Source organism: Rhinoraja longicauda, chromosome 23 (genome assembly GCF_053455715.1).
Source record: "Rhinoraja longicauda isolate Sanriku21f chromosome 23, sRhiLon1.1, whole genome shotgun sequence".
NCBI lineage: Eukaryota > Metazoa > Chordata > Chondrichthyes > Rajiformes > Arhynchobatidae > Rhinoraja > Rhinoraja longicauda.
In genome coordinates this window covers 34960152-34984247 of record NC_135975.1, presented here as the reverse complement: position 1 = coordinate 34984247, position 24096 = coordinate 34960152, and the positions used below count along the sequence as shown (strand labels likewise).

The window sequence follows — 24096 nt, the reverse complement described above, 5'->3', positions numbered from 1 at the left end:
TGAGTAGTTTAATTGTACTTACTGGGTACAAAGTGCTGACAGATAAAGTAACTGCACTGTGGCACGATACAAAGTCTTTCAATTATAAACTTCTATGATATTAGAAGATAAAATAATTTGCTGTGTAATATATAACTTCGTCTTTTAGTTTTGGTTCTAACTTCCAGTTTGAACATTATTTTCAACGAGTGGCGCAGCGGTAGAGTTGCTGCCTCACAGCGCCGGAGACCCTGGTTCCATCCCGACTACGGGTGCTGTCTGTAAGGAGTTTTTACGTTCTCCCCGTGATCACGTGGGTTTTCTCCGGGATCTACAGTTTCCTCCCACACTCCAAAGAGGTTGTTGGTTAATTGGCTTGGTGCAAATCTAAATTGTCCCTAGTGTGTATAGGATAGTGTTAGTGTGTGGGGATCGCAGGTCGGCCCGGACTCGGTGGGCCGAAGGGCCTGTTTCCGCGCTGTACCTGTAAACTAAACTAAATTAAGAAATGTTTGATGCTGAGGAAAAAATGGCAGGTGAAAATTTCAAAAATGGTCTTTTGAGTGATTCACGAAGATTCAGTGACGCTGTTGAAATTTCATGGCAACCTCAAATTTCCTCAGTGATACGATCACAGAGACACCATGTCCCGAGGCATGACAACGTTAAGGTGGAAGATATCTAACTCAGCATGACATCTCGTTGAAATTAGTTTCGTTTAGAGATACAGCGCGGAAAACAGGCCTTTTCAACCGACCGGGTCCACGCCGACCAGCGATCCCCGCACACTAACACTATCATATCATATCATATCATATATCTACAGCCGGAAACAGGCCTTTTCGGCCCTCCAAGTCCGTGCCGCCCAGTGATCCCACTATCCTACACCCACTAGGGACAATTTTTACATTTACCCAGCCAATTAACCTACATACACACACTAGGGGCAATTTACACATTTAACCTACATTTAAGCCAATTAACCTACAAACCTGTACATCTTTGGAGTATGGGAGGAAACCGAAGATCTCGGAGAAAACCCATGCAGGTCACGGGGAGAATGTACAAACTCCGTACAGACAGCACCCGTGGTCGGGATCGAACCCAGGTTTCCAGCGCTGCATTTGTGTAAAGGCAGCAACTCTACCGCTGCGCAACCGCGCCGCCCACTTCAGTAGAGCAAGTGGGGTTTTTCTGTGGGAAGGATCTGCAGATGCTGATTTACACCGAAGATAGGCACAAAATGCTGGAGTGACTCAGCTGGTCAGGCAGCATCTCTGGAGAGAAGGAATGGATGACGTTTCAAGTCGGGAGGGGAGGGGAATGGGGGGATCAGGATTGTAGGACAAATGGGTGCGCATCCAAGTTGGGCACAGGGAAGAGACGGCGAATAAAAGGGGAGGGTGGTTGTTGGTTTGTTCGTTAGTTAACTAAAATTGGAGAATTCAATGTTCATAACGTTGGGTTGTGTAAGTAGGGTTGCCAACTATCTCACTCCCAAATAAGGGACAAGGTGACATCACCACCCCGCGCCCCACGCCCCACCTGACCCAAGCCAGCGGCCATGTGCTCCCGCTCCATCAATGTCGGCCGCCCGGGCCGGGAGGCGGGTTGCTACGCAACCTCCGTTAGGCGGCACCTGGGCCTCCGGACCTACACTGTCCGGAACTACACTGTCCGGACCTACACTGTCCGGACCTACACTGTCCGGGCCTACACTGTCCGGACCTACACTGTCCGGACCTACACTGTCCGGACCTACACTGTCCGGACCTACACTGTCCGGACCTACACTGTCCGGACCTACACTGTCCGGGCTTACACTGTCCGGGCCTACAGCGCCCAGGCCTACAGCGCCCTCCAGGCCTAAGGCAGGACAAGCGCAGTCCCGTACGGGACAAACCAATTTAGCCCAAAATACGGGATGTCCCGGCTAATACGGGACAGTTGGCAACCCTAGTTGTAAGCTACCCAAGCTGAATATCAGGTGCTGTTCCTCCTGTTGGCGTGTGGCCTCACTCTGGCAATGGAGGATTCCCAGCATAGAAAGATCAATGTGGGAATGAGAAGGGGATTTAAAATAATTAGCATCCAGGAGATCTAGTAGGTCTTGTCGGACTGAGTCTGTGTTCAGCCAAACAGTCAACCAGTCTGTGCTTGGCCTCACCGATGTAAAGGAAGCCACATTGGAGGACTAAAGGCAGTAGAGGAGGTTAAAGGAGGTGCATCTGAACCTCTGACTCACCTGGAAGGGCTGCTGCAATCTCTGGATGGATGTAAGGGAGGAGATAAAGGGCCGGGTGTAAGCAGACGGGTCGTCGGGGAAAGTACCTGGGGAGGAGGTGACTTTGTAGAAAGTGATGAGTGAAGCAAGGAGAGGCGGAGGAAGCGATCTCTGTGGAATGTGGTGGGGACGGCAAGATGTGACTTCGAGACAATGAGACTCAGGGCAGACTGGGAGATCGTTTCGCTGAACACCTCCGTTCAGTCTGCCTAGCCATACACGGTCCAGGTTGCCAAACATTTTAACTCCCCCTACCATTCCCACACTGACCTTTCTGTCCTGGGCCTCGTCCATTGTCAGAGTGAGGCCCAGCACAAATTGGAGGAACAGCTCCTCATATTTTGCTTGGGTAGCTTACACCTCAGCGGTATGATTAGTGATTTCTCTAGTTTCAAGTAATCCTTGCATTCCCTCTCACCGTTCCTCCCCCACCCTAGTCATCCTGCTAGTTTCACTGTTCGTGTCCCTTCATTAACACCTCCTCCACAGGCAACAATGGATCCTTGTGGGCTCCTTTGCCATCGGTGCCGGCTGTGATTTGTTCTGAACCTTTTTTATACCTCTAGTTTCCCTCTCCCCTGACACTCGGTCTGCTGAAGGGTCTCGACCCAAAACGTCACCTATTCCTTTTCCCCAGAGATTCAGCCTGACCCGCTGAGTTATTCCAGCATTATGTGTCTATCTTAGATGTGACTGGTGGTGGGATCACGATGAAGGTGTCAAAAATGTCAGAAAATAATGTGTTGGATGCGAAGGCTGGTGGGATTCCGACTGCCGGGAATCAAAAGAACAAAGGAATTTGCTCATTGGTATTGTTCATGTTGCTGTGTAACACCCCATAAAGTTTAGTTTAGTTTAGTTCAGGTTAGAGATAAAGCATGGAGACAGGCCCTTCGGCCCACCGAGCCCACGCCGATCAGCGATCCCCGTATACTAGCACTATCCTACACACACTAGGGACAATTTACAATTTACCAAGCCAATTAACCTACAAACCTGTACGTCTTTGGAGTGTGGGAGGAAACCAAAGATCTCGGAGAAAACCCACGCAAGTCACGGGGAGAACGTACAAACTCCGCACAGACAGCACCCGTAGTCGGGATGGAACCCGGGTCTCCGGCGCTGTGAGGCAGCAACTCTACCGCTGCGCCACCGTGCCACCCTGATTTAGAGATTTCATTCATTCTACATCTGTTGACAAAAAAAGATTTTGCTTTGATGTTTCCACAAAGAGTTTCATCAGATTTTAGTAGTCAAGTCAAGTCAAGTAATTTTTATTTGTATAGCACATTCAAACACAACCTACGTTGACCAAAGTGCTGTACATCAGTGCAGGTACTAAAAAAGGACATACAATAGCACAGAAACCTAACAGCACAGACATAAACAGTTCACAGTGCCCCCTCAGAGGGAGGGCCTCAAACGCCAGGGAATAGAAGTAGGTTTGAGCCTGGACTTAAAGGAGTGGATGGAGGGGGCAGTTCTGATGGGGAGTGGGATGCTGTTCCACAGTCTAGGAGCTTTAATGTAAATATCTTTAATGCTGGGCATGCTTTCATTCACAAATGTGGAAATTATGAAACTTCAAAAATGCATCTATTAGTTGTGCTGCAAAATGTTAAGGCGTGTCTTACTGGTTCCTGACAAACTGTAATCTTTTTCTTATTAAACGTTTGCTTTCCCCAGCAATTGGTCTGTCCCCATCTCCACTCAAGATAGTTTTGCTGCAATGTTGACGAGCAGGAACGTGTCGTTTATCCGAGCGAATATCAAAACCAAGTAAGTGTGAACTCAACACACCGTCGAATCCACGGAGCTCAAGGGACAGTTTGATGGGAACACTATTTGATGCAACGACAAGTTCACATTTTATAGGAAAATAAATGCAGATGCTGGTACAAATCGAAGGTATCACAAAATGCTGGAGTAACTCAGCAGGTCAGGCTAACCCGCTGAGTTACTGCAGCATTTTGTGATACTCACATTTTATAGGAGTAGAATTAGGCCATTCGGCCCATCGAGTCTACTCCGCCATTCAATCACGGCTGATCTATCTCTGCCACCCAATTCCCATTTTCCTGCCTTCCCATAACCCTTTGACACCCGTTCTAATCAAGAATTTGTCTATCTCTGCCTTAAAAATATCCACATATCCACAGTCCTCTGTGGCAATGTTCCACAGATTAACTACCCTCTGACTAAACAAGTTCCTCTCACCTTTTTAAAAGAGCGTTCTTTAATTCTGAGGCTGTGACCTCTGGTCCTAGACTCTCCCACCAGTGGAAGCATCCTCTCCACACCCACTCTATCTATCCCTTTCATTACTCTGTAAGTTTCAATGAGGTCCCCCCTCATTTTTGCAAACTCCAGTGAGCACAGGCCCAGTGCTGTCAAAGGCTCATCATATGCTAACCTACTGAAGAAGTGTCTCGACCCGAAACGTCACCCATTCCTTCTCTCCAGAGATGTTGCCTGACACGCTGAGTTACTCCAGCATTTTGTGTCTACCTTCGATTTAAACCAGCATCTGCAGTTTTCTTTCCTACACTACTGCTAACCTACTCATTCCTGGGATCATTCTTGTAAAACCTCCTCTGGACCCTCTCCAGAGCCAGCACATCCTTCCTCAGATATCGGGTCCAAATAACCTATTAGGCGTTCTGAAATTCTTTTAAACATTAGTCATATTTCCATGCTAATGAACGCAAAGATTCAGAATGTGTATAAATCGAGCTTTGAGAAACTACATCTGAAATATTTCTTGATTTAACCCAAAGATTCAAAACCCAAAGTAAGTTATGGACATCACTGGGGGCCAGAGACATCCAAAAGGGTCCAAGCATCTTTGTGTCGTCCCTCATTCCCTCCTGTTTCAAATTGAAAATGCCCCACGCGGTAATAAGGTCATAGGTTCACAAGTGATAGCAGCAGAATTAGGCCATTCAGCCCATCAAGTCTACTCCGCCATTCAATCATGGCTGATCTATCTCTCCCTCTCAACCCCATTCTCATGCCTTCTCCCCATAACCCCTGACACCCGCACTAATCAAGAATCTATCTATCTCTGCCTTAAAAATATCCATTGACTTGGCCTCCACGGCCATCTGTGGCAATGAATTCCACAGATTCACCGCCCTCTCACTGAAGACATTCCCCCTCATCTCCTGCCTAAAGGAACGTTTGTTAATGCTGAGGCTGTGGCCTCTGGTCCTAGACTCTCCCACCAGTAGAAACATCCTCTCCACATCCACTGTATCCAGGGGCTGTGCAGGGCACGTATTGTACAGAGAGTGGCAGGTGCCTGGGGTGGTGGTGAAAGCAGATGTGATCGTGGTGGTTTAGATTGGCACACGGATATGAATAGAGAGATCTGGAGCACACGCAGGTAGTTTAATTTGGCATCATCTTAGACATTGTGAACCTGGGCCAAATGGCCTATTCTTGTGCTGTACTGTTCTATATTCCATGATGTTATTATACTTAAACCACGACACTGAAATATGGTTAAAATATAGTTATGCCTAATGTTGGGGGGTCACCGTGAGGGGGGGGGTGGGGGATACTTTGTAACTTTGTCAGCGCCCTTTACGTGGTGACTAGTTGCATACCTTGGATGTGCAAGCAAAGAATCTCACTGTGACTTGTACCCATTCATTCATTCATTCATTCATTCATTCATTCATTCATTCATTCATTCGTTCAACCTACTTCACAGAAACATAAATTGATTTCAATGGGAGTGAATGTGAGTAGCTGAGCACAATCACAACCTGATATGATTCTTGTGCACGTTTTCTCACTGGAACTGGGGATGAATTTATTTTCATATCTCAGCACATGTGAGGATCATCATGAGGGAAAGCAGAGATATCGCTCGTGTGGCGAGATGTGAAATCGTGGGTTCACATATTTGGAAAGGGCAGTGTTTTTGCAGTGAGTTTAGCTTGGACACATCTTTAACTTCGACCCCCAACTTCTCACCCTTCTCGCAAGGTTCAATCGTAAAAGTCATCCTGGACGATGGGGGGTTTTCCACGTCTGCGCCTGCATCTGGCAGCTCGTGTGATTCTTTTATTGTAGAAAACAGAAAAACATAGAACAAAATAGGTGCAGGAGGAGGCCATTCGGCCCTTCGAGCCAGCACCGCCATTCATTGTGATCATGGCTGATCATCCACAATCAGTAACCTGTGCCTGCCTTCTCCCCATGTCCCTTGATTCCGCTAGCCCCTAGAGCTCTATCTAACTCTCTTTTAAATCCATCCAGTGAATTGGCCTCCACTGTCCTCTGTGGCAGAGAATTCCACAAATTCACAACTCTCTGGGTGAAAAAGTTTTTCCTCACCTCAGTTTTAAATGGCCTCCCCTTTATTCTTAGACTGTGGCCCCTGGTTCTGGACTCCCCCAATATTGGGAACATTTTTCCTGCATCGAGCTTGTCCAGTCCTTTCATCATTTTATTCTCTGGCCGTCTGCGTTGCCTCCCATATTTCGGTCACCCTGAGGCCTGGATCTTGGGGATATTCCTGCTATTTCCCCCTTCCTCCACTGTCTCTCATCAGTGCTTTCATGAGTGGCAGTACAATCAGACTCACTGGTCCACCTTTTAGTTTAGTTTAGTTTAGAGAAACAGCGTGGAAACAGGCTATTTGGCCCACCGAGTCCCGCCGACCAGCGATCCCCACACACTAACACTATCCTACACACACTAAGGACAATTTACTTGTTCCAGAACTCCACACAATACTCCAAATGCACAACTTACAATTATACCAAGCCAATTAACCTACACACCTGTACGTCTTTGGAGTGTGGGAGGAAACCGAAGCACCCGGTGGAAACCCATGCAGGTCATGGGGAGAACGTACAAACTCTGTACATACAGCACCCGTAGTTGGGATCGAACCCAGATCTGTGGTGCTGTAAGGCAGTAACTCTACCTCTGCACCACCCTGTCACTCCAGGATAGAGTGGTGAGGAGATTTACACAGCTGGATCAGGACTCCCTATCAATGCATAGAATCAGGGCGGCACGCGATTAGTCTGAAGAAGGGTCTCGACCCGAAATGTCACCTGTTCCTTCTCTCCCGAGATGCTGCCTGACCTGCTGAGTTACTCCAGCATTTCGTGTCTACCTTCGATTTAAACCAGCATATTAGTTGTCTAATGTTAGGGTTGAACATGAGACATAACTATATTTTAATCATATTTTAGTACAGCAATTAAAGTATAATATAGAACATGGAATATAGAACAGTACAGCACAAGAATAGGCCATTCGGCCCAGGCTCACAATGTCCGTGGCCAAGATGATGCCAAATTAAACTAATCTTGTCTACCTGAGTGTGCTCCAGATCTCTCTATTCATATCCATGTGCCTATCTAAAACCTTCTTCGCCACCATGAGTCCAAGCTGTATACGATGCACTACCAAGTCCAGCAAACCTCCACGTCTGGGGCAGGAGCGTGACACCTTCCTGCCCACTTTGCACTGGAAGGGGATCATTAGAACATCTCCTCAGCAGCTGCCCAAAGTCCCTTGGTGAAGGTCGCTATCGGTGGCGCCATGACCAGGTGCTCAAGGTGGTTGCTGGGAGCATAGCCACTGCCATCAGTAGCAGCAAACACCACCATGCTCCGAAGAAATCAATCACTGTTGTCAAAGCTGGAGAGATGCCTCGACCACAACTACAAACAAGGGCGGGCCTCCTCTACACGGCCACTGACTGGCAGCTGCACGTCCATCTGGGCAAACAGCTGACATTTCCACAGCACATCACAGCAACATCACTCCGGCCAGACACGATCATCACCTCCGAAGTGATGAAACAGCTGATCATTCTGGAGCTGACAGTGCCCTGGGAAGAGCGTATGGAAGAAGCAAATGAAAGGAAATGTGCAAAGTACCAGGAGCTGGTGGAGATGTGCCGGGATGGAAGCTGGAAGACACGCTATAACATAGAGGTGGGCTGTACAGGCTTTGCAGAACGCTCAGTCTGCAAAGTACCAGGAGCTGGTGGAGATGTGCCGGCACAGAGGCTGGAGGACATGCTATGACATAGAGGTGGGGAGTACAGGCTTTGCAGGATGCTCACTCTGCAAAGTCCTCAACCAGCTGGGCATTACGGGGCTGGCAAAGAAACATAGAAAATAAGTGCAGGAGGGGGCCATTCGGCCCTTCGAGCGAGCCATTCGTCGTGATCATGGCTGATCAGGGCCATTCAATCCGCAAGCGAAGCCGCAGAGAAAGCCACTAGATGGCTTTGGATTGAGAGGGCTGGTCTGTGGGCAGTTGCTGCTGGGACACAAGTCGGGGCCTGACCAACCCCGGCTGGGTCGCCTGGGCGAGGGGGTCTGATGTTGTGAGACCCGGAACATCCGATGGCCCCAGGTCACATCACTGAGGATGTGTCCCAGTGCATCCAGAAGATGTATCTTGCACATTGCCTATCTGAAACCCTCTTCACCACCACCATCACATCTGCTTTCACCACCACCCCAGGCACCTGCCACTCTCGGTACAATACGTGACCTGCACATCACCTGGATACAGTGGATGTGGAGAGGATGCTTCCACTGGTGGGAGAGTCTAGGACCAGAGGTCACAGCCTCAGCATTAACAAACGTTCCTTTAGGAAGGAGATGAGGGGGAATTTCTTTAGTCAGAGGGTGGTGAATCTGTGGAATTTGTTGCCACAGACGGAGGGAAAGTCAGTAGATATTTTTATGACAGAGATAGATAGATTCTTAATCAGTATGGATGTCAGGGGTTATGGGGAAAAGGCAGGAGAGTGGGGTGGAGAGGGAAAGGTAGATCAGACATGATTGAATGGCGGAGTAGACTTGATGGGCAGAATGGCCTAATTCTGCTCCTAGAACTTATGAATTTAAGAAGATTCGAATTTCCTCCTGTGATCCTAACGTTTTCAGGCGAGTGCACACACACACCCCTGAGCACTTCAGCTTGTGGTGGGGGCAGAGTTCCTGCAGTTCGTTCACACGCCAGAGGAGTGTGCTGTAGAATAGTCATTCACCACTCACGCGAGATTGGTTTGTGTTCAGAATGAGGAGCCTGCAGCCGACCACTCCCTCACAAAGTGAAGAGAGAGTTTGGAGGGTCCAGTTGCAGAATAGACGTGTCACCACATATCCTGAGGGCAACTTGCTATTCCAGCGGGGAAAGGTGATGAGGCTCTCACTAGGGTCTCTTCTACATCCCGCAGCTCCGCTCTTGCTCCCCCTCCCCCCACTTGTAACAAGGACAGAATCCCCCTCGTTCTCACCTTCCACCCCACCAGCCAGCAGATCCAACAAATCATCTGCCAACATTTCCGTCACCTACAACAGGACCCCACCACTGGCCATATCTTCCCATCCCCTCCCCTCTCTGCATTCCGCAGAGACCGTTCCCTCCGTAACTCCCTGGTCCACTCGTCCCTTCCTACCCAAACCACCCCAACCCCGGGCACTTTTCCCTGCAACCGCACGAGATGCAACACCTGTCCCTTTACCTCCCCCCTCAACTCCATCCAAGGACCCAAACAGTCTTTCCAAGTGAGGCACCGGTTCACCTGCACCTCCTCCAACCTCATCTATTGCATCCGCTGCTCTAGATGTCAACTTATTTACATCGGCGAAACCAAACGCAGGCTCAGCGATCATTTCACTCAACACTTTCGCTCAGTCCGCCTTAACCAACCTGATCTCCCGGTGGCCGAGCACTTCAACTCCCCCTCCCATTCCCAGTCTGACCTTTCTGTCATGGGCCTCCTCCAGTGCCATAGTGAGGGCCACCGGAAATTGGAGGAGCAGCACCTCATATTTCGCCTGGGCAGTTTGCAGCCCAGCGGTATGAACATCGACTTCTCAACTTTAGATAGTTTCTCTGTCCCTCCCTTCCCAGATCTCCCTCTATCTTCCTGTCTCCACCTATATCCTTCCTTTGTCCCGCCCCCCTGACATCAGTCTGAAGAAGGGTCTCGACCCGAAACGTCACCCATTCTTTCTCTCCTGAGATGCTGCCTGCCCCGCTGAGTTACTCCAGCATTTTGTGAATAAATGCTGGAATGGGAATGTCAGTTAGTGCCAAATATCACACAAGAATTAAGGAAATAACCTGTAGGATGGAGCTGCAAGATGGTGGTTTAAACCGACGGTAGACACAAAATGCTGGGGTAACTCAGCGGGACAGGCAGCATCTCTGGGGAGATGGAATGGGCGATGTTTAGTACCCTTCTTCAGACTAGTCAGGGGAGAGGAAAACAAGAGATATAGACGATGGAGAAATATAGAACAAACTAGACCAAGTGGACCCGTTGGGCCCAAATTTCTCCTGCATTGGTGCAGCACCCTCTCCTCCCTCCCCCTCCTCCACCCTCCCCCTTCCCTCCCCCTCCCTCCTCCACTCCCCTTCCTCCTCCCCTCCCCCTCCCGCCCCCTCCCTCCCCTCCCCTCCACCTTCCCCCTCCCTCTCTCCCCCCCTTCCTCCCTCCTTCCCCTCCCCCCACCCTCCCTCCCCCTCTTCTCCCCTCCCCCTTCCCCTCCCCCCTTCCCCTCCCCAATCCCTCCTCCCCTCCCTCCTCCCCTCCCCCTTCCCCTCCCCGCCCTCCCCATCCCCACTTACATATCACCCAGTCAATTAACCTACATACCTGTACATCTTTGGAGTGTGGGAGGAAACCGAAGATCTCGGAGAAAACCCACGCAGGTCACGGGGAGAACGTACAAACTCCGTACAGACGGCACCCATAGTCAGGATCGAACCTGAGTCTCCGGCGCTGCATTCGCTGTAAGGCAGCAACTCTACCGCTACGCCACTGTTTGCTGGGTGAGAATGAGAAGCTGGTGCAACTTGGGTGGGGGAGGGATGGAGAGAGAGGGAATGCCGGGGTCACCTGAATTTAGAGAAATCAAAATTCATACCACTGGGCTGTAAGCTGCTCAAGCGAAATATGAGATGCTGTTCCTCCAATTTGCGCTGGGCCTCACTCTGACAGTGGAGGAGACCTAGACAGAAACGTCAGTGTGGGAATGGGAAGGGGAATTAAAGTGTTTGGCAACCGGGAGATCAGGTTGGTTCACGCAGGCTGAGCGAAGGTGTTCCGCGAATTGATCGCCCAGTCTGCGTTTGGTCTCGCTGATGTACAAGAGTCCACATCTTGAACAATGGATACAGTAGATGAGGTTGGAGGAGGTGCGTGAACCTCTGCCTCACCTGAAAGGGGTGCCGCGGTCCCTGGACAGAGTTGAGGGAGGAGGTTTAGTGACAGATGTTGCATCTCCTGCGGTTGTAGGGGAAGTACCTGGGAGGCGGTGGTTTGGGTGGGAAGGGATGAGTTAACCAGGGAGTTGCGGAGGGAACGGTCTCTGCGGAAGGCTGAAAGGGGTGGAGATGGGAAGATGTGACTCGTGGTGGGATCCCGCTGGAGGTGGCGGACATTTTGGAGGATTACGTGTTGTATGTGCCGGCTGATGGGGTGGAAGGTGAGGACCAGGGGGACTCTGTCCCTGTTGGGGAGGGGGAGCAAGGGCGGAGCTGTGGGGTACCGAGGAGACACGAGTGAGGGCCTCATCTATAATGGGAGAGGGGAGAATGAAGACATCTCGGATGTCCTGGCATGGAACACCTCATCTTCATGAGTGTAGGCGGAGGAATTGGCAGTAGGGGATAGAGTCTTTGCAGGAAGAAGTGTAGTCAGTGCAATGGAGATAGAGTTTGGGGATAGGGCCAGTGTGCACCTGCCTACAGAGAGACAGGCATAGCAGAAAACAACATTGTCTCTGTGTGGTACAGCTTGTTGTGTGGGAAGGAGTGAGTTGGACCGGAATCCTATTGGTAGAACAATTCCTTGAAGAATGCGACCCTTGTTGGTGCCGAATATTTAATTCCATGGAACAGTGAACGTAGAACAGCACAGCACAAGAGTGGGCCCGAGCTGAACATGATGCCAAGATCAGCACTTATCTACGTGTAGGAAGGAACTGCAGATGCTCGTTTATACCGAATAGAGACAAGAAATGCTGGAGTAACTCAGCGGGTCAGGCAGCATCTCTGGAGAGAAGGAGCAGATGAAGTTCCGGTCGGAACCTATCACCGGAGTTTTCCGGCATCACTTACCCACATACCCACACCCCTCCATTCCCTGCATATCCATACGCCCATCCAAAAGCCTTTTACGCCGCACTAATGCAGCTGCCTCACGGCCACTCCAGGCAATCACCACCCTCTATGTAAAAACAACTTGCCCCACACATCTCTTAAGCTTTGCCCCAATCACTCTAAGACTCAGAAGACTTAGGAGCAGAATCAGGCCATTCGGCCCATCGAGTGCTCCGCCATTCGATCACGACTAATCTATTTTTCCCTCTCAACCCCATTCTCCAGTTTTCTCCCCGTAACCTTTGACACCCTTACTAATCAAGAACCTATCAATCTCCATTTTAAAAATACCCAAAGACTTGGCAATGAATTTCATGGATTCACCACCCTTTGACTAAAGAAATTCCTCCTCATCTCCTTCCTTAAAGGTACGTCCTTTTATTCCGAGGCTGTGCCCTCTGGTCCTAGACTCTCCCACTAGTGGAAACATCCTCTCCACATCCACTCTATCCAGGCCTTTCACTATTTGGTAAGTTTCAATGAGGTCCCCCCTCATCCTTCTAAACTCCAGTGAGTACAGGCCCAGTGCTGTCAAACGCTCATCATATGCTAACCCACTCATCCCCAAAATCATTCTCGTAAACCTCCTCTGGACCCTCTCCAGAGCCAGCACATCCTTCCTCAGATATGGGGCCCAAAACGGCTCACAATGCTACAAATGTTGCCTGACCAGCTGCTTATAAAGCCTCAGCATTACAGTCTTGCTTTCTATATTCTAGTCCTCTTAAAATGAATGCTAACTTAAAGAGACGTATAAAATCATAAAAGGAATAGACCAGCTAGATGCAGGAAAGATGTTCCCAATGTTGGGGGAGTCCAGAACCAGGGGCCACAGTCTAAGAATAAAGAGGAGGCCATTTAAAACTGAGGTGAGAAGAAACTTTTTCACCCAGAGAATTGTGAAGTTGTGGAATTCTCTGCCACAGAGGGCAGAGGCCAATTCACTGGATGGATTTAAGAGAGAGTTAGATAGAGCTCTAGGGACTAGTGGAATCAAGGGATATGGGGTGAAGGCAGGCACAGGTTACTGATTGTAGATGATCAGCCTTGATCACAATGAATGGCGGTGCTGGCTCAAAGGGCCAAATGACCTTCTCCTGCACCTATTTTCTATGTGTCTATGTTTCTATGTTTCTGTGTTTCTGTGTTTCTATGTTTCTGTGCTTCTGCATTTCTACGTTTCTATGTGTCTACGTTTCTATGTATCTATGTGTCTGTATCTATGTGTCTATGTATCTATGTGTCTATGTGTCTGTGTGTCTATGTGTCTATGTGTCTATGTATCTATGTGTCTATGTGTCTATGTGTCTATGTATCTGTGTGTCTGTGTGTCTATGTGTCTATGTGTCTATGTATCTATGTGTCTATGTGTCTATGTATCTATGTGTCTGTGTGTCTGTGTGTCTGTGTGTCTATGTGTCTATGTATCTATGTGTCTGTGTGTCTGTGTGTCTGTGTGTCTATGTGTCTATGTATCTATGTGTCTATGTGTCTATGTGTCTGCGTGTCTATGTGTCTATGTATCTATGTGTCTATGTGTCTATGTGTCTATGTATCTATGTGTCTGTGTGTCTGTGTGTCTGTGTGTCTATGTGTCTATGTATCTATGTGTCTGTGTGTCTGTGTCTATGTGTCTATGTATCTATGTGTCTGTGTGTCTGTGTGTCTATGTGTCTATGTGTCTATGTGTCTGTATCTATGTGTCTATGTGTCTATGTATCTATGTGTCTATGTGTCTATGTGTCTGTGTGTCTATGTGTCTATGTGTCTATGTGTCTATGTGTCTGTATCTATGTGTCTATGTATCTATGTGTCTATGTGTCTATGTTTCTATGTGTCTGTGTTTCTATGTTCCTAACATTGCGTTTGCCTTCCTTACTACCGACTCAACCTGCAAATTCACCTTTTCAAAATCCTGCACTTCCAATTCCCCTTGCACCTCCGATTTCTGAATCCTCGTTTAGAAAATAGTATATCCTTCCACCGAAGAGCTATGCTGCAATCCATCTGCCACTTCTTTGCCCGCTCTCCCAACCTGTCCAAGTTTCAAGAACAATCCTGCGAAACAATGAAGAAAACAATTGATTGACAATGACTGTGGTTGGAACATGAGGGATATGGGGTTTGTGTCGGGTTGCCAACTGTTCCTTATAAGCTGGGACATCCCGTATTTTGGGCTAAATTGTTTTGTCCCGTATTAGGCCCGGACGGTGCTGTAGGCCCTGACACTGTAGGCCCGGACACTGTAGGCCCGGACACTGTAGGCCCGGACACTGTAGGCCCGGACACTGTAGGCCCGGACACTGTAGGCCCGGACACTGTAGGGCCGGACACTGTAGGGCCGGACACTGTAGCCTGGGGGCCGCTGTAGCCCCGGACACTGTAGGCCCAGGCACCGCATAACGGAGGTTGTGTAGCAACCCGCCTCCCGGCCCGGGCGGCCGCCATTAGTGGAGCGGGAGCACGTGGTCGCTGTCTGGGTGATTACGTGGGGCGCGGGGCGGTGACGTCACCTTGTCCCTTATTTGGGAGTGAGGAAGTTGGCAACCCGAGGACTGGCACTAAGGTAAAAGATTAGCCATGGATTTTGTTCAATTGCAATGGAGGTGCACATGACATGGTTCACCTGGAAACTCTTGCTTCTAGTTATTATGTTCTAATACCCTGAAGGTTTGCACCTTTTCAACATCCCATGCTCCCAACTAGAGACAAGGGAAAAAACATGCTGACTAAACTACCTCAACCAAACCCATAACTCTCGAGTGTAAAGAGGCAAGAGCTGAGGCCCAGAAAGTCACGGTGAATGTGAATGTGTCCAAAGATTTGGGGGCACAACACTAACGTGGTGGTGCAGCGGTAGAGTTGCTGCCTCACGGCGCCAGAGTCCCAGATTCCATCCTGATTACGGGTGCTGTCTGTACCGAGTTTGTACGTTCTCTCCTTGACCGGGTGGGTTTTCTCCGGGTGCTCCGGTTTCCTCCCACACTCCAAAGACGAACAGGTTTGTGGGTTAACCGGCTTCAGTAAAAATTGTAAACTGTCACTAGTGTGTAGGATAGTGCTAGTGGTTTTGATTTCAGGACCTTCGTGGTAGTCATATTGGAATCAGAGGCACTTGGTCCAAAGTACAAAGAGACTTGAAGTTCAGTCCATCATCTGAAAATAACTCGGCTGATGAATGAGTATCGCAAATGATGCTGTTACCTGTGACGCTGCTGTGACTTTGTGGGAACAGGATCAAAAGCTCAGGAAGACGTAGAAAAAGCTATCAATGAGACAGTACCTGAGACACTAGCAAACATTGATTATATACCACCAGAACTTCAGGCAGGTTTCTTCATAAGGTCATAAGTCGTTGGAGCAGAATTAGGCTTTTAAGCCCATCAAATCTACTCTGCCATTCAATAATAGCTGATCTATCTTTCCACCTCAAACCCATTCTCCTGCCTTCTCCCCATTACCCTGTACTAATCAAGAATCTATCAGTCTCCACCTTAAAAATCTCCATGGACTTGGCCTCCACTGCCGTCTGTTACAGACACCTCTGCTTTCTCCAACTCAGCTCTGCTTGGCTGCTTCTTCTGACAGCTCTCTGCACACCAGTTCCTGCAGCCACCTTTACAGACTTAGACAAAATGCTGGAGTGACTCAGTGGGTCGGGCAGCGTCTCTGGTGAAAAGGATGCTGCTTCTGGTTGGCGCCCTTCTTCAGACTGAAGATAGAAAAGGCCAGAACAGCAGAAACACCTATCCATCTTCTCCAGAGATGCTGCCTGACCCGCTGAGTTACTCCAGCATTTTGTGTCTATCTTCGGTATAAAGCAGCATCTGCAGTTCCTTCCTGCATCTTTTCAGAGCTAACTGGTTCAAAGCAAGAATTCCCGCTTGTACGAGGTGTCAGGAAAAGTAGAGTCACATGATCACGGTCAGAAAGGAATGAAGTGTGATTCAAAGAGTTTATGTTGGGAAATATATATCTAGCTATATGTGGTGTACATGGGTCTGTATGCTTGCTATGCATAGAAAAATGAAATACTCACCACTGTTTGTGTGAGTGCGATGGGTGTGCACGGTGTGCGTTCATGTGTGTGCATGCATGCATGTGTGGTGCGTGTACATGCATGTGTGTGCAGTGCATGTGTGTGCAGTGCATGTGCATGGTTGTGGTGCATGCAGCGTGTGCATGGTGTGTGTACATGTGTGTGTGCGTGGTGTGTGTTCGTGGTGCTTGTGCATGTGTGTTTGCAGTGCGTGTGCATGTGTGTGTTTGTGGTGCATGTGCACGTGTGTGTGTGCATGTGCGAGGTGCATGTGTGTACATGAGTGTGTGCATGGTGTGTGTACATGTGTGTGTGCGTGGTGTGTGTTTGTGGAGCGTGTGCATGTGTGGTGTGTGTGCATGTGTGTGTTTGTGGTGCGTGTGCATGTGTGTGTTTGCGGTGCGTGTGCACGCGTGTGTGTGCGTGTGCACCCAGACTGGTGCATGGATGCTTTGTGTCGGATGGCGGGTCTGTGTTCAAAGGTGAATAATCTCCCTCCCCCTTGTTTTTCCTTTACTTCCGATGAAGGGTAAACTAGCCAATAATATAAAGGAGGATAGCAAAAGTTTTTTTAGGTACGTGAAGAGGAAAAAAATAGTCAAGGCAAATGTGGGTCCCTTGAAGACAGAAGCAGGGGAATTTATTATGGGGAACAAAGAAATGGCAGACGAGTTAAACCGTTACTTTGGATCTGTCTTCACTGAGGAAGATACACACAATCTCCCAAATGTTCTAGGGGCCGGAGAACCTAGGGTGATGGAGGAACTGAAGGAAATCCACATTAGGCAGGAAATGGTTTTGGGTAGACTGATGGGACTGAAGGCTGATAAATCCCCAGGGCCTGATGGTCTGCATCCCAGGGTACTTAAGGAGGTGGCTCTAGAAATAGTGGAAGCATTGGAGATCATTTTTCAATGTTCTATAGATTCAGGATCAGTTCCTGTGGATTGGAGGATAGCAAATGTTATCCCACTTTTTAAGAAAGGAGGGAGAGAGAAAACGGGTAATTATAGACCAGTTAGTCTGACATCAGTGGTGGGGAAGATGCTGGAGTCAATTATAAAAGACGAAATTGTTAAGCATTTGGATAGCGGTAACAGGATCATTCCGAGTCAGCATGGATTTACGAAGGGGAAATCATGCTTGACAAATCTACTGGAATTTTTTGAGGATGTAACTAGGAAAATTGACAGGGGAGAGTCAGTGGATGTGGTGTACCTCGACTTTCAGAAAGCCTTCGACAAGGTCCCACATAGGAGATTAGTGGGCAAAATTAGGGCACATGGTATTGGGGGTAGGGTACTGACATGGATAGAAAATTGGTTGACAGACAGAAAGCAAAGAGTGGGGATAAATGGGTCCCTTTCGGAATGGCAGGCAGTGACCAGTGGGGTACCGCAAGGTTCGGTGCTGGGACCCCAGCTATTTACGATATACATTAATGACTTAGACGAAGGGATTAAAAGTACCATTAGCAAATTTGCAGACGATACTAAGCTGGGGGTAGTGTGAATTGTGAGGAAGATGCAATAAGGCTGCAGGGTGACTTGGACAGGTTGTGTGAGTGGGCGGATACATGGCAGATGCAGTTTAATGTAGATAAGTGTGAGGTTATTCACTTTGGAAGTAAGAATAGAAAGGCAGATTATTATCTGAATGGTGTCAAGTTAGGAGGAGGGGGAGTTCAACGAGATCTGGGTGTCCTAGTGCATCAGTCAATGAAAGGAAGCATGCAGGTACAGCAGGCAGTGAAGAAAGCCAATGGAATGTTGGCCTTCGTAACGAGGAGTTGAGTATAGGAGCAAAGAGGTCCTTCTACAGTTGTACCGGGCCCTGGTGAGACCGCACCTGTAGTACTGTGTGCAGTTTTGGTCTCCAAATTTGAGGAAGGATATTCTTGCTATGGAGGGCGTGCAGCGTAAGTTCACTAGGTTAATTTGCGGAATGGCGGGACTGTCGTATGTTGAAAGGCTGGAGCGATTGGGCTTGTATACACTGGAATTTAGAAGGATGAGGGGGGATCTTATTGAAACATATAAGATAATTAGGGGATTGGACACATTAGAGGCAGGAAACATGTTCCCAATGTTGGGGGAGTCCAGAACAAGGGGCCACAGTTTAAGAATAAGGGGTAGGCCATTTAGAACGGAGATGAGGAAGAACTTTTTCAGTCAGAGAGTGGTGAAGGTGTGGAATTCTCTGCCTCAGAAGGCAGTGGAGGCCAGTTCGTTGGATGCTTTCAAGAGAGAGCTGGATAGAGCTCTTAAGGATAGCGGAGTGAGGGGGTATAGGGAGAAGGCAGGAACGGGGTACTGATTGAGAGTGATCAGCCATGATCGCATTGAATGGCGGTGCTGGCTCGAAGGGCTGAATGGCCTACTCCTGCACCTATTGTCTATTGTCTATTGTCTATTGTCTATGATTGATTGCCCTCTTCCTTCAGGATTCACTTCCCCAAGATTCTCAAGGAAGACAGTCCGTGGCTGCAATCTCCGGGTCCTTGCCCGGTCGCGCTGCGGCTCGCCATGTTGGGCGAGGGGAGGAAGCCATGCAAGTGTAGCACCGTCAGGGTGCCCACCATCACGGACCTGGAATTTGACACCTTCATCAGGACAGCCATGCCAAAGATCCAGCAGATCATCCTTGTGTGCGTGGTGTCGTCCCATCTGGAACTCATGCCTTACGACATTATGATCCAAGAGCTGTATGAGGAGATGAACCGGAACCGCAGCCAGCCCTGTGTGCAGGTACTATTGCCCCCGGCAACCAATACACCAGGGTTGCCAATCTCCTCACTCCCAGATAAGGGACAATAGGGTGACGTCACCGCCCCGCGCCCCACGTGACCTCACCCAGCCAGCGGCCACGTGCTTCCACTCCTCCAATGGCGGCCGCCCGGGCCAGGAGGCAGGTTGCTATGCAACCTCCGTTAGGCGGTGCCCGGGCCTCCAGACCTACACTGTCCAGGCCTACAGTAGCCCCTGGCTACAGTGTCCGGGCCCACAGTGTCCGGGCCCACAGTGTCCGGGCCCACAGTGTCCGGGCCCACAGTGTCCGGGCCCACAGTGTCCGGGCCCACAGTGTCCGGGCCCACAGTGTCCGGGCCCACAGTGTCCGGGCCCACAGTGTCCGGGCCCACAGTGTCCGGGCCCACAGTGTCCGGGCCCACAGTGTCCGGGCCCACAGTGTCCGGGCCCACAGTGTCCGGGCCCACAGTGTCCGGGCCTTCAGCGCCCCCTGGCCTAATACAAGACAAGGGCGGTCCCGTACTAAACAAACCAATTTACCCCAAAATACGGGATGTCCCGGCTAATACGGGACAGTTGGCAACCCTACAATACACTCGCACTGCTCCAAAAGAAATGGACCTCTGCAGCTGAAACATTAGCTTCATCTACACCACTGCAATTTTTGTGCAGCTTTTTACCTGTTTTTCCCTCAGGAAAATTCATTTTGTTTCTCGGTGGGATTTTCAAAACTCCGTCTCCAAGCCCCTCCAAATGGTTAACGCTATTCAGTCCCGTCCCTCCCCGACATCAGTCTGCAGACGGGTCTCGACCCGAAACGTCACCCATTCCTTCTCTCCTGAGATGCTGCCTGTCCCGCTGAGTTACTCTGGCATTTTGTGTCTACCTGCGATTGTTTTGTGCTGTTGCGTTTCTGCTCCGTTGCAGTGTGTCTAACCACATTTCTCATTTGGCATCAGAGCCAACTCGATTCATTCCGAATACTGAGGTACGATATCAGCATGGCTAGCACCTACACGGGCCAGGCCTCTGCCTTGCTGGTGGAGCGACACAACGCAACTCCTGGCATGTTCCTGGTAAGGAAGAAAGTCGGGTGCCCGGGAATTGAAATGAATGAATGAATGTGCCGCGAACTTCAAAATGTCCTAAACAATGGGCGGCCCCATGGCACAGCAAGTAGAGCCACTGGCTCACAGCACTGGAGACCCCTGCGTGATCCTAACCTCTCAGGTGCTGTCTGCGTGGAGTTTGCATGTTCACCCTGTGACCTCGTGGGTTTCCTCCCAGTGCACCAGTTTCCTCCCACATCCCAAAGTCACGCGGGTTTGTCGATTAGTTTAGTGTAGAGCTACAGCGCGGAAACAGGCTCTTTTGGCCCACCGGGTCCGCACCGACCAGCGATCCCCGCACACTAACACTATCCTAAACCCACCGGGGACAAAAAATTTTTACATTCACCAAGCCAATTAACCTACAAACCTGTACGTCTTTGGATTAATTGGCCTTAAAATTTCCCTGGGTGTGTGGGGAATGGATGAGAGAGTGGGATAAACTTAGAGCCTGTGTGATCGGGGGTTGGCATTCATTCAGTGGGCCAAGGACCCTGTCTCCTTGCTGGATCTTTCACTTTGACCAATTATTATACTTGAGGTTAATTGGAAATGCAAGTTTTGCTCCAAATACGGCCTGAGAGTTTGAACGTGCGAGAAAGTGTAGGAGCAGCTGGCCACAGGTCACTCTGTGTCTGACCAATGAGGAATGGGAAATGTATCCACTCCTTGTTCCCCGACGGGATGCATCGTCTCAGCGGGAAGTCCCCTGACTGTGGAGTGGAGGTGGCGGAGAAAGGAATGTCGTCCAGCATTTTTCATTTAGTTTCCTTTAGTTTAGAGATGCAGCGTAGAATCAGGCCCTTCGGCCCGCTGAGTCCGCACCAACCAACGATCGCCCCGCATACTAACACTATCCTACACACTAGGGACAATTTACAATTCTTATTGAAGCCAATTAGCCTACAAACGGGGGTATGGGAAGAGGGTAGGCACGGGTTACTGATTGTGAATGATCAGCCATGATCACTGCTGGCTCGAAGGGCCGAATGGCCTCCTCCTGCTCCTATTGTCTATTGTAAACCTGCACGTCTTTGCAGTGTGGGAGGAAACTGGAGCACCCGGAGAAAGCCCACGCAGGTCACGGAGAGAACGTATAAACTCCGTACAGACAGCACCCGTAGTCAGGATCGAACCCGTGTCTACGTGTCTTTAGCGCTGTGAGGTAGCAACTCTACTGCTGTGCCACCGTGCCATCCTATTTCTACAATCTATTTCTGCAGACTTATTTATTTGCATACCTATCTGCGTTGCCTACACTTGTATGTGTTTCTGAAAAGGTATCTGTCAATTTACATCACTATTAGATAGGATTACTGGCTTTCAGGTTCAATAAAACACTCAACAGCCATCCATGTGAGTTTAATTTAGTTTAGTTCAGAGATTCAGCACGGAAACAGGCACTTTAACCCACCGAGTCCGCACCGACCAGCGATCCCCGCACATTACCACTATCCTACACACATTGGGGTCAATTTACATTTATACCAAGCCAATGAACCTACAAACTTATACGTCTTTGGAGTGCAGGAGGAAATGGAAGATCTCAGAGAAAACCCACGCAGGTCACGGGGAGAACGTACAAACTCCATACAGACAGCACCCGTAGTCAGGATGGAACCCAGGTCTCTGGCACTGTGAGGCAGCAACTCTACCGCTGCGCCACCGTGCCGCCAACAAAGGACAGGATTAGATTTGGGAAAATAAACATTCTTTACAACGTTACCAGCTATAGGCTCTGGTTTCCCGCAGGGTACTGACAGGAATCCAGCTATGACTTTTATTATGAAAGGGAGAAACTCCTCCCATGTCAGTACGCAGTTCACACTGGCAGGCCGAAGCTGCCTATTGTTCCCATTGAGTCCCACATCCTGGACCGTGGCCATTGAACAGATTCCAAGATAAAGTATATCCGAGCTGTGTGAAGGGTTCTGACCTCTGCAGGAACATCCCACTCACAGCCACTCTGACAACTGCTGCCAACCCTGCACAAAGCAGCACTAACGGCTTTGTTTCCTGAAACGTCAGACTCTTTCAGTGGGAAAGTGTTGTGCTCAAAGCAAGGGAATGAGGTTTGCCGAGTTTAGAGATACAGCATGGAAACGCCGAATCCGTGCTGACCATCGATCACCCGTACACTACTTCTACCCTACAATTTACAGAAGCCAATTACAAGCCTGCACGTCTGTGGAGTGTGGGAGGAAACCAGAGCTCCCGGAGATAACCCACGCGGTCACAGGGAGAACGTACAAACTCCGTACGGACAGCACCCGTAGTCAGGATTGAACCCGGGTCACCAGAGCTGTAAGGCAGCAACACCACCACTGTGCTACTGTGCCAGCCTGAAGGAAATGGTTCTGGGAATGAAACATATTCCTACCTTGGTACCACTCTCCAGACTCATCTCAGCCCTACACAGGGGTGAAGAACATCAGGAAAACATCTACTGCTGCAGTGGCTAGTGTTCCAATCCCCTGCATTGTTCATCGTTATCGAGGGCGGCACGGTGGCGCAGCGGTAGAGTTGCTGCCTCACGGCGCCAGAGACCCGGGTTCGATCCTGACTACGGGTGCTGTCAGTATGGAGTTTGTACGTTCCCCCGTGACCTGTGTGGGTTTTCTCCGGGTGCTCCGGTCTCCCCCCACACTCCAAACACGTACAGGTTTGTAGGTTAATTGGCTTGGTATTATTGTAAATTGTCCCTAGTGTGTAGGATAGTGTTAGTGTGCAGGAATCGCTGGTCGGCGCGGACTCGGTGGGCCAAAGGGCCTGTTTCCGCGCTGTGCTTCTGAACTAAAGTAAAATCGCCTTTCCTCCGTTATTTATGGACTTGAATTCGAGAGATGAGCCAGCTCTCCAGGGAGTTTGTGCAGACTAGGTCTCCTTTTTCTGGAAAGAGAAGAGTAAGGGGAGGCGTGATAGGCAACTGGACAAATTCTGGTAGGCCTTTCTCTACATATGGAAATGCAGTAATAAATATGTGGCTTATGTGATACTGTAAGTGCATCCCTTAAATAATTGTAAGGTACCTTTAATAATTGTAAGGTATCATCGACAGGGTGCAGGAGGGTACTACAAATGTTCCCCTCTAGAAATGGGCAGAAATGGTCAGCTTAAGTTCGGAGTAGACAAGCCATCAGCCTATTGGTGGGTTCTTTTATTTAATGTTCCAAAGACGTACAGGTTTGTAGGTTAACTAGCTTTGGTAAAAATATATAAATTGTCCCTAGTGTGTGTGGGATAGTGTTAGTGTGCGGGGACCGCTGGTCAGCGGGGATTCGGTGGGCCGAAGGGCCTGTTTCTGCGCTGTATCTCTAAACTAAACTAAACTAATTGGAAAGGGTGCAGAGAAGATTTACAAGGATTGACACAAAATGCGGGAGTATTTCAGCGGGCCAGGCAGCATCTCTGGAGAAAAAGGACGGGTCTGAAGTGTCTTGAATCTGAAGAAGGGTTCCGACCCGAAAAGTCATCCACCCTTTTTCTCCTGAGATGCTACCCGACCCGCTCAGTTACACCAGTACTGTGTGTCTATCTTACTGTGTGTATATACCAGCATCTGCAGTTCCTTCCTACAGATTTACAAGAATGGTGTCAGGACTGGAGGGCCTGAGCTATTGGGAGAGGTTAAGCAGGCTAGGATTTTATTCCTAGGAGCGCAGGAGGTTGAGGGGTGATCTGAATCATGAGAGGAATAGATCAGATAAATACACAGTCTCACCCGTGAAGACATGCTCCTACTATCTGCCTACTTTCTCTATCTCCCACCTCTATCTCCTA

At 49.3% G+C, this 24096-nt stretch overlaps 1 protein-coding gene across 4 annotated transcripts in view; it reads left to right on the top strand.

Moving 5' to 3' along the window:
* LOC144605135 (uncharacterized) overlaps positions 1 to 24096 on the top strand; it is a 111488-nt gene that overhangs the window by 61774 nt on the left and 25618 nt on the right. For all 4 annotated transcript variants that reach the window (XM_078420206.1, XM_078420209.1, XM_078420207.1 and 1 more), the window contains 3 exons: positions 3950 to 4042; positions 18904 to 19207; positions 20167 to 20283. In XM_078420206.1, coding sequence (XP_078276332.1) covers positions 3950 to 4042; positions 18904 to 19207; positions 20167 to 20283 — 514 coding nt within the window. The remainder of the gene's footprint in view (positions 1 to 3949; positions 4043 to 18903; positions 19208 to 20166; positions 20284 to 24096) is intronic.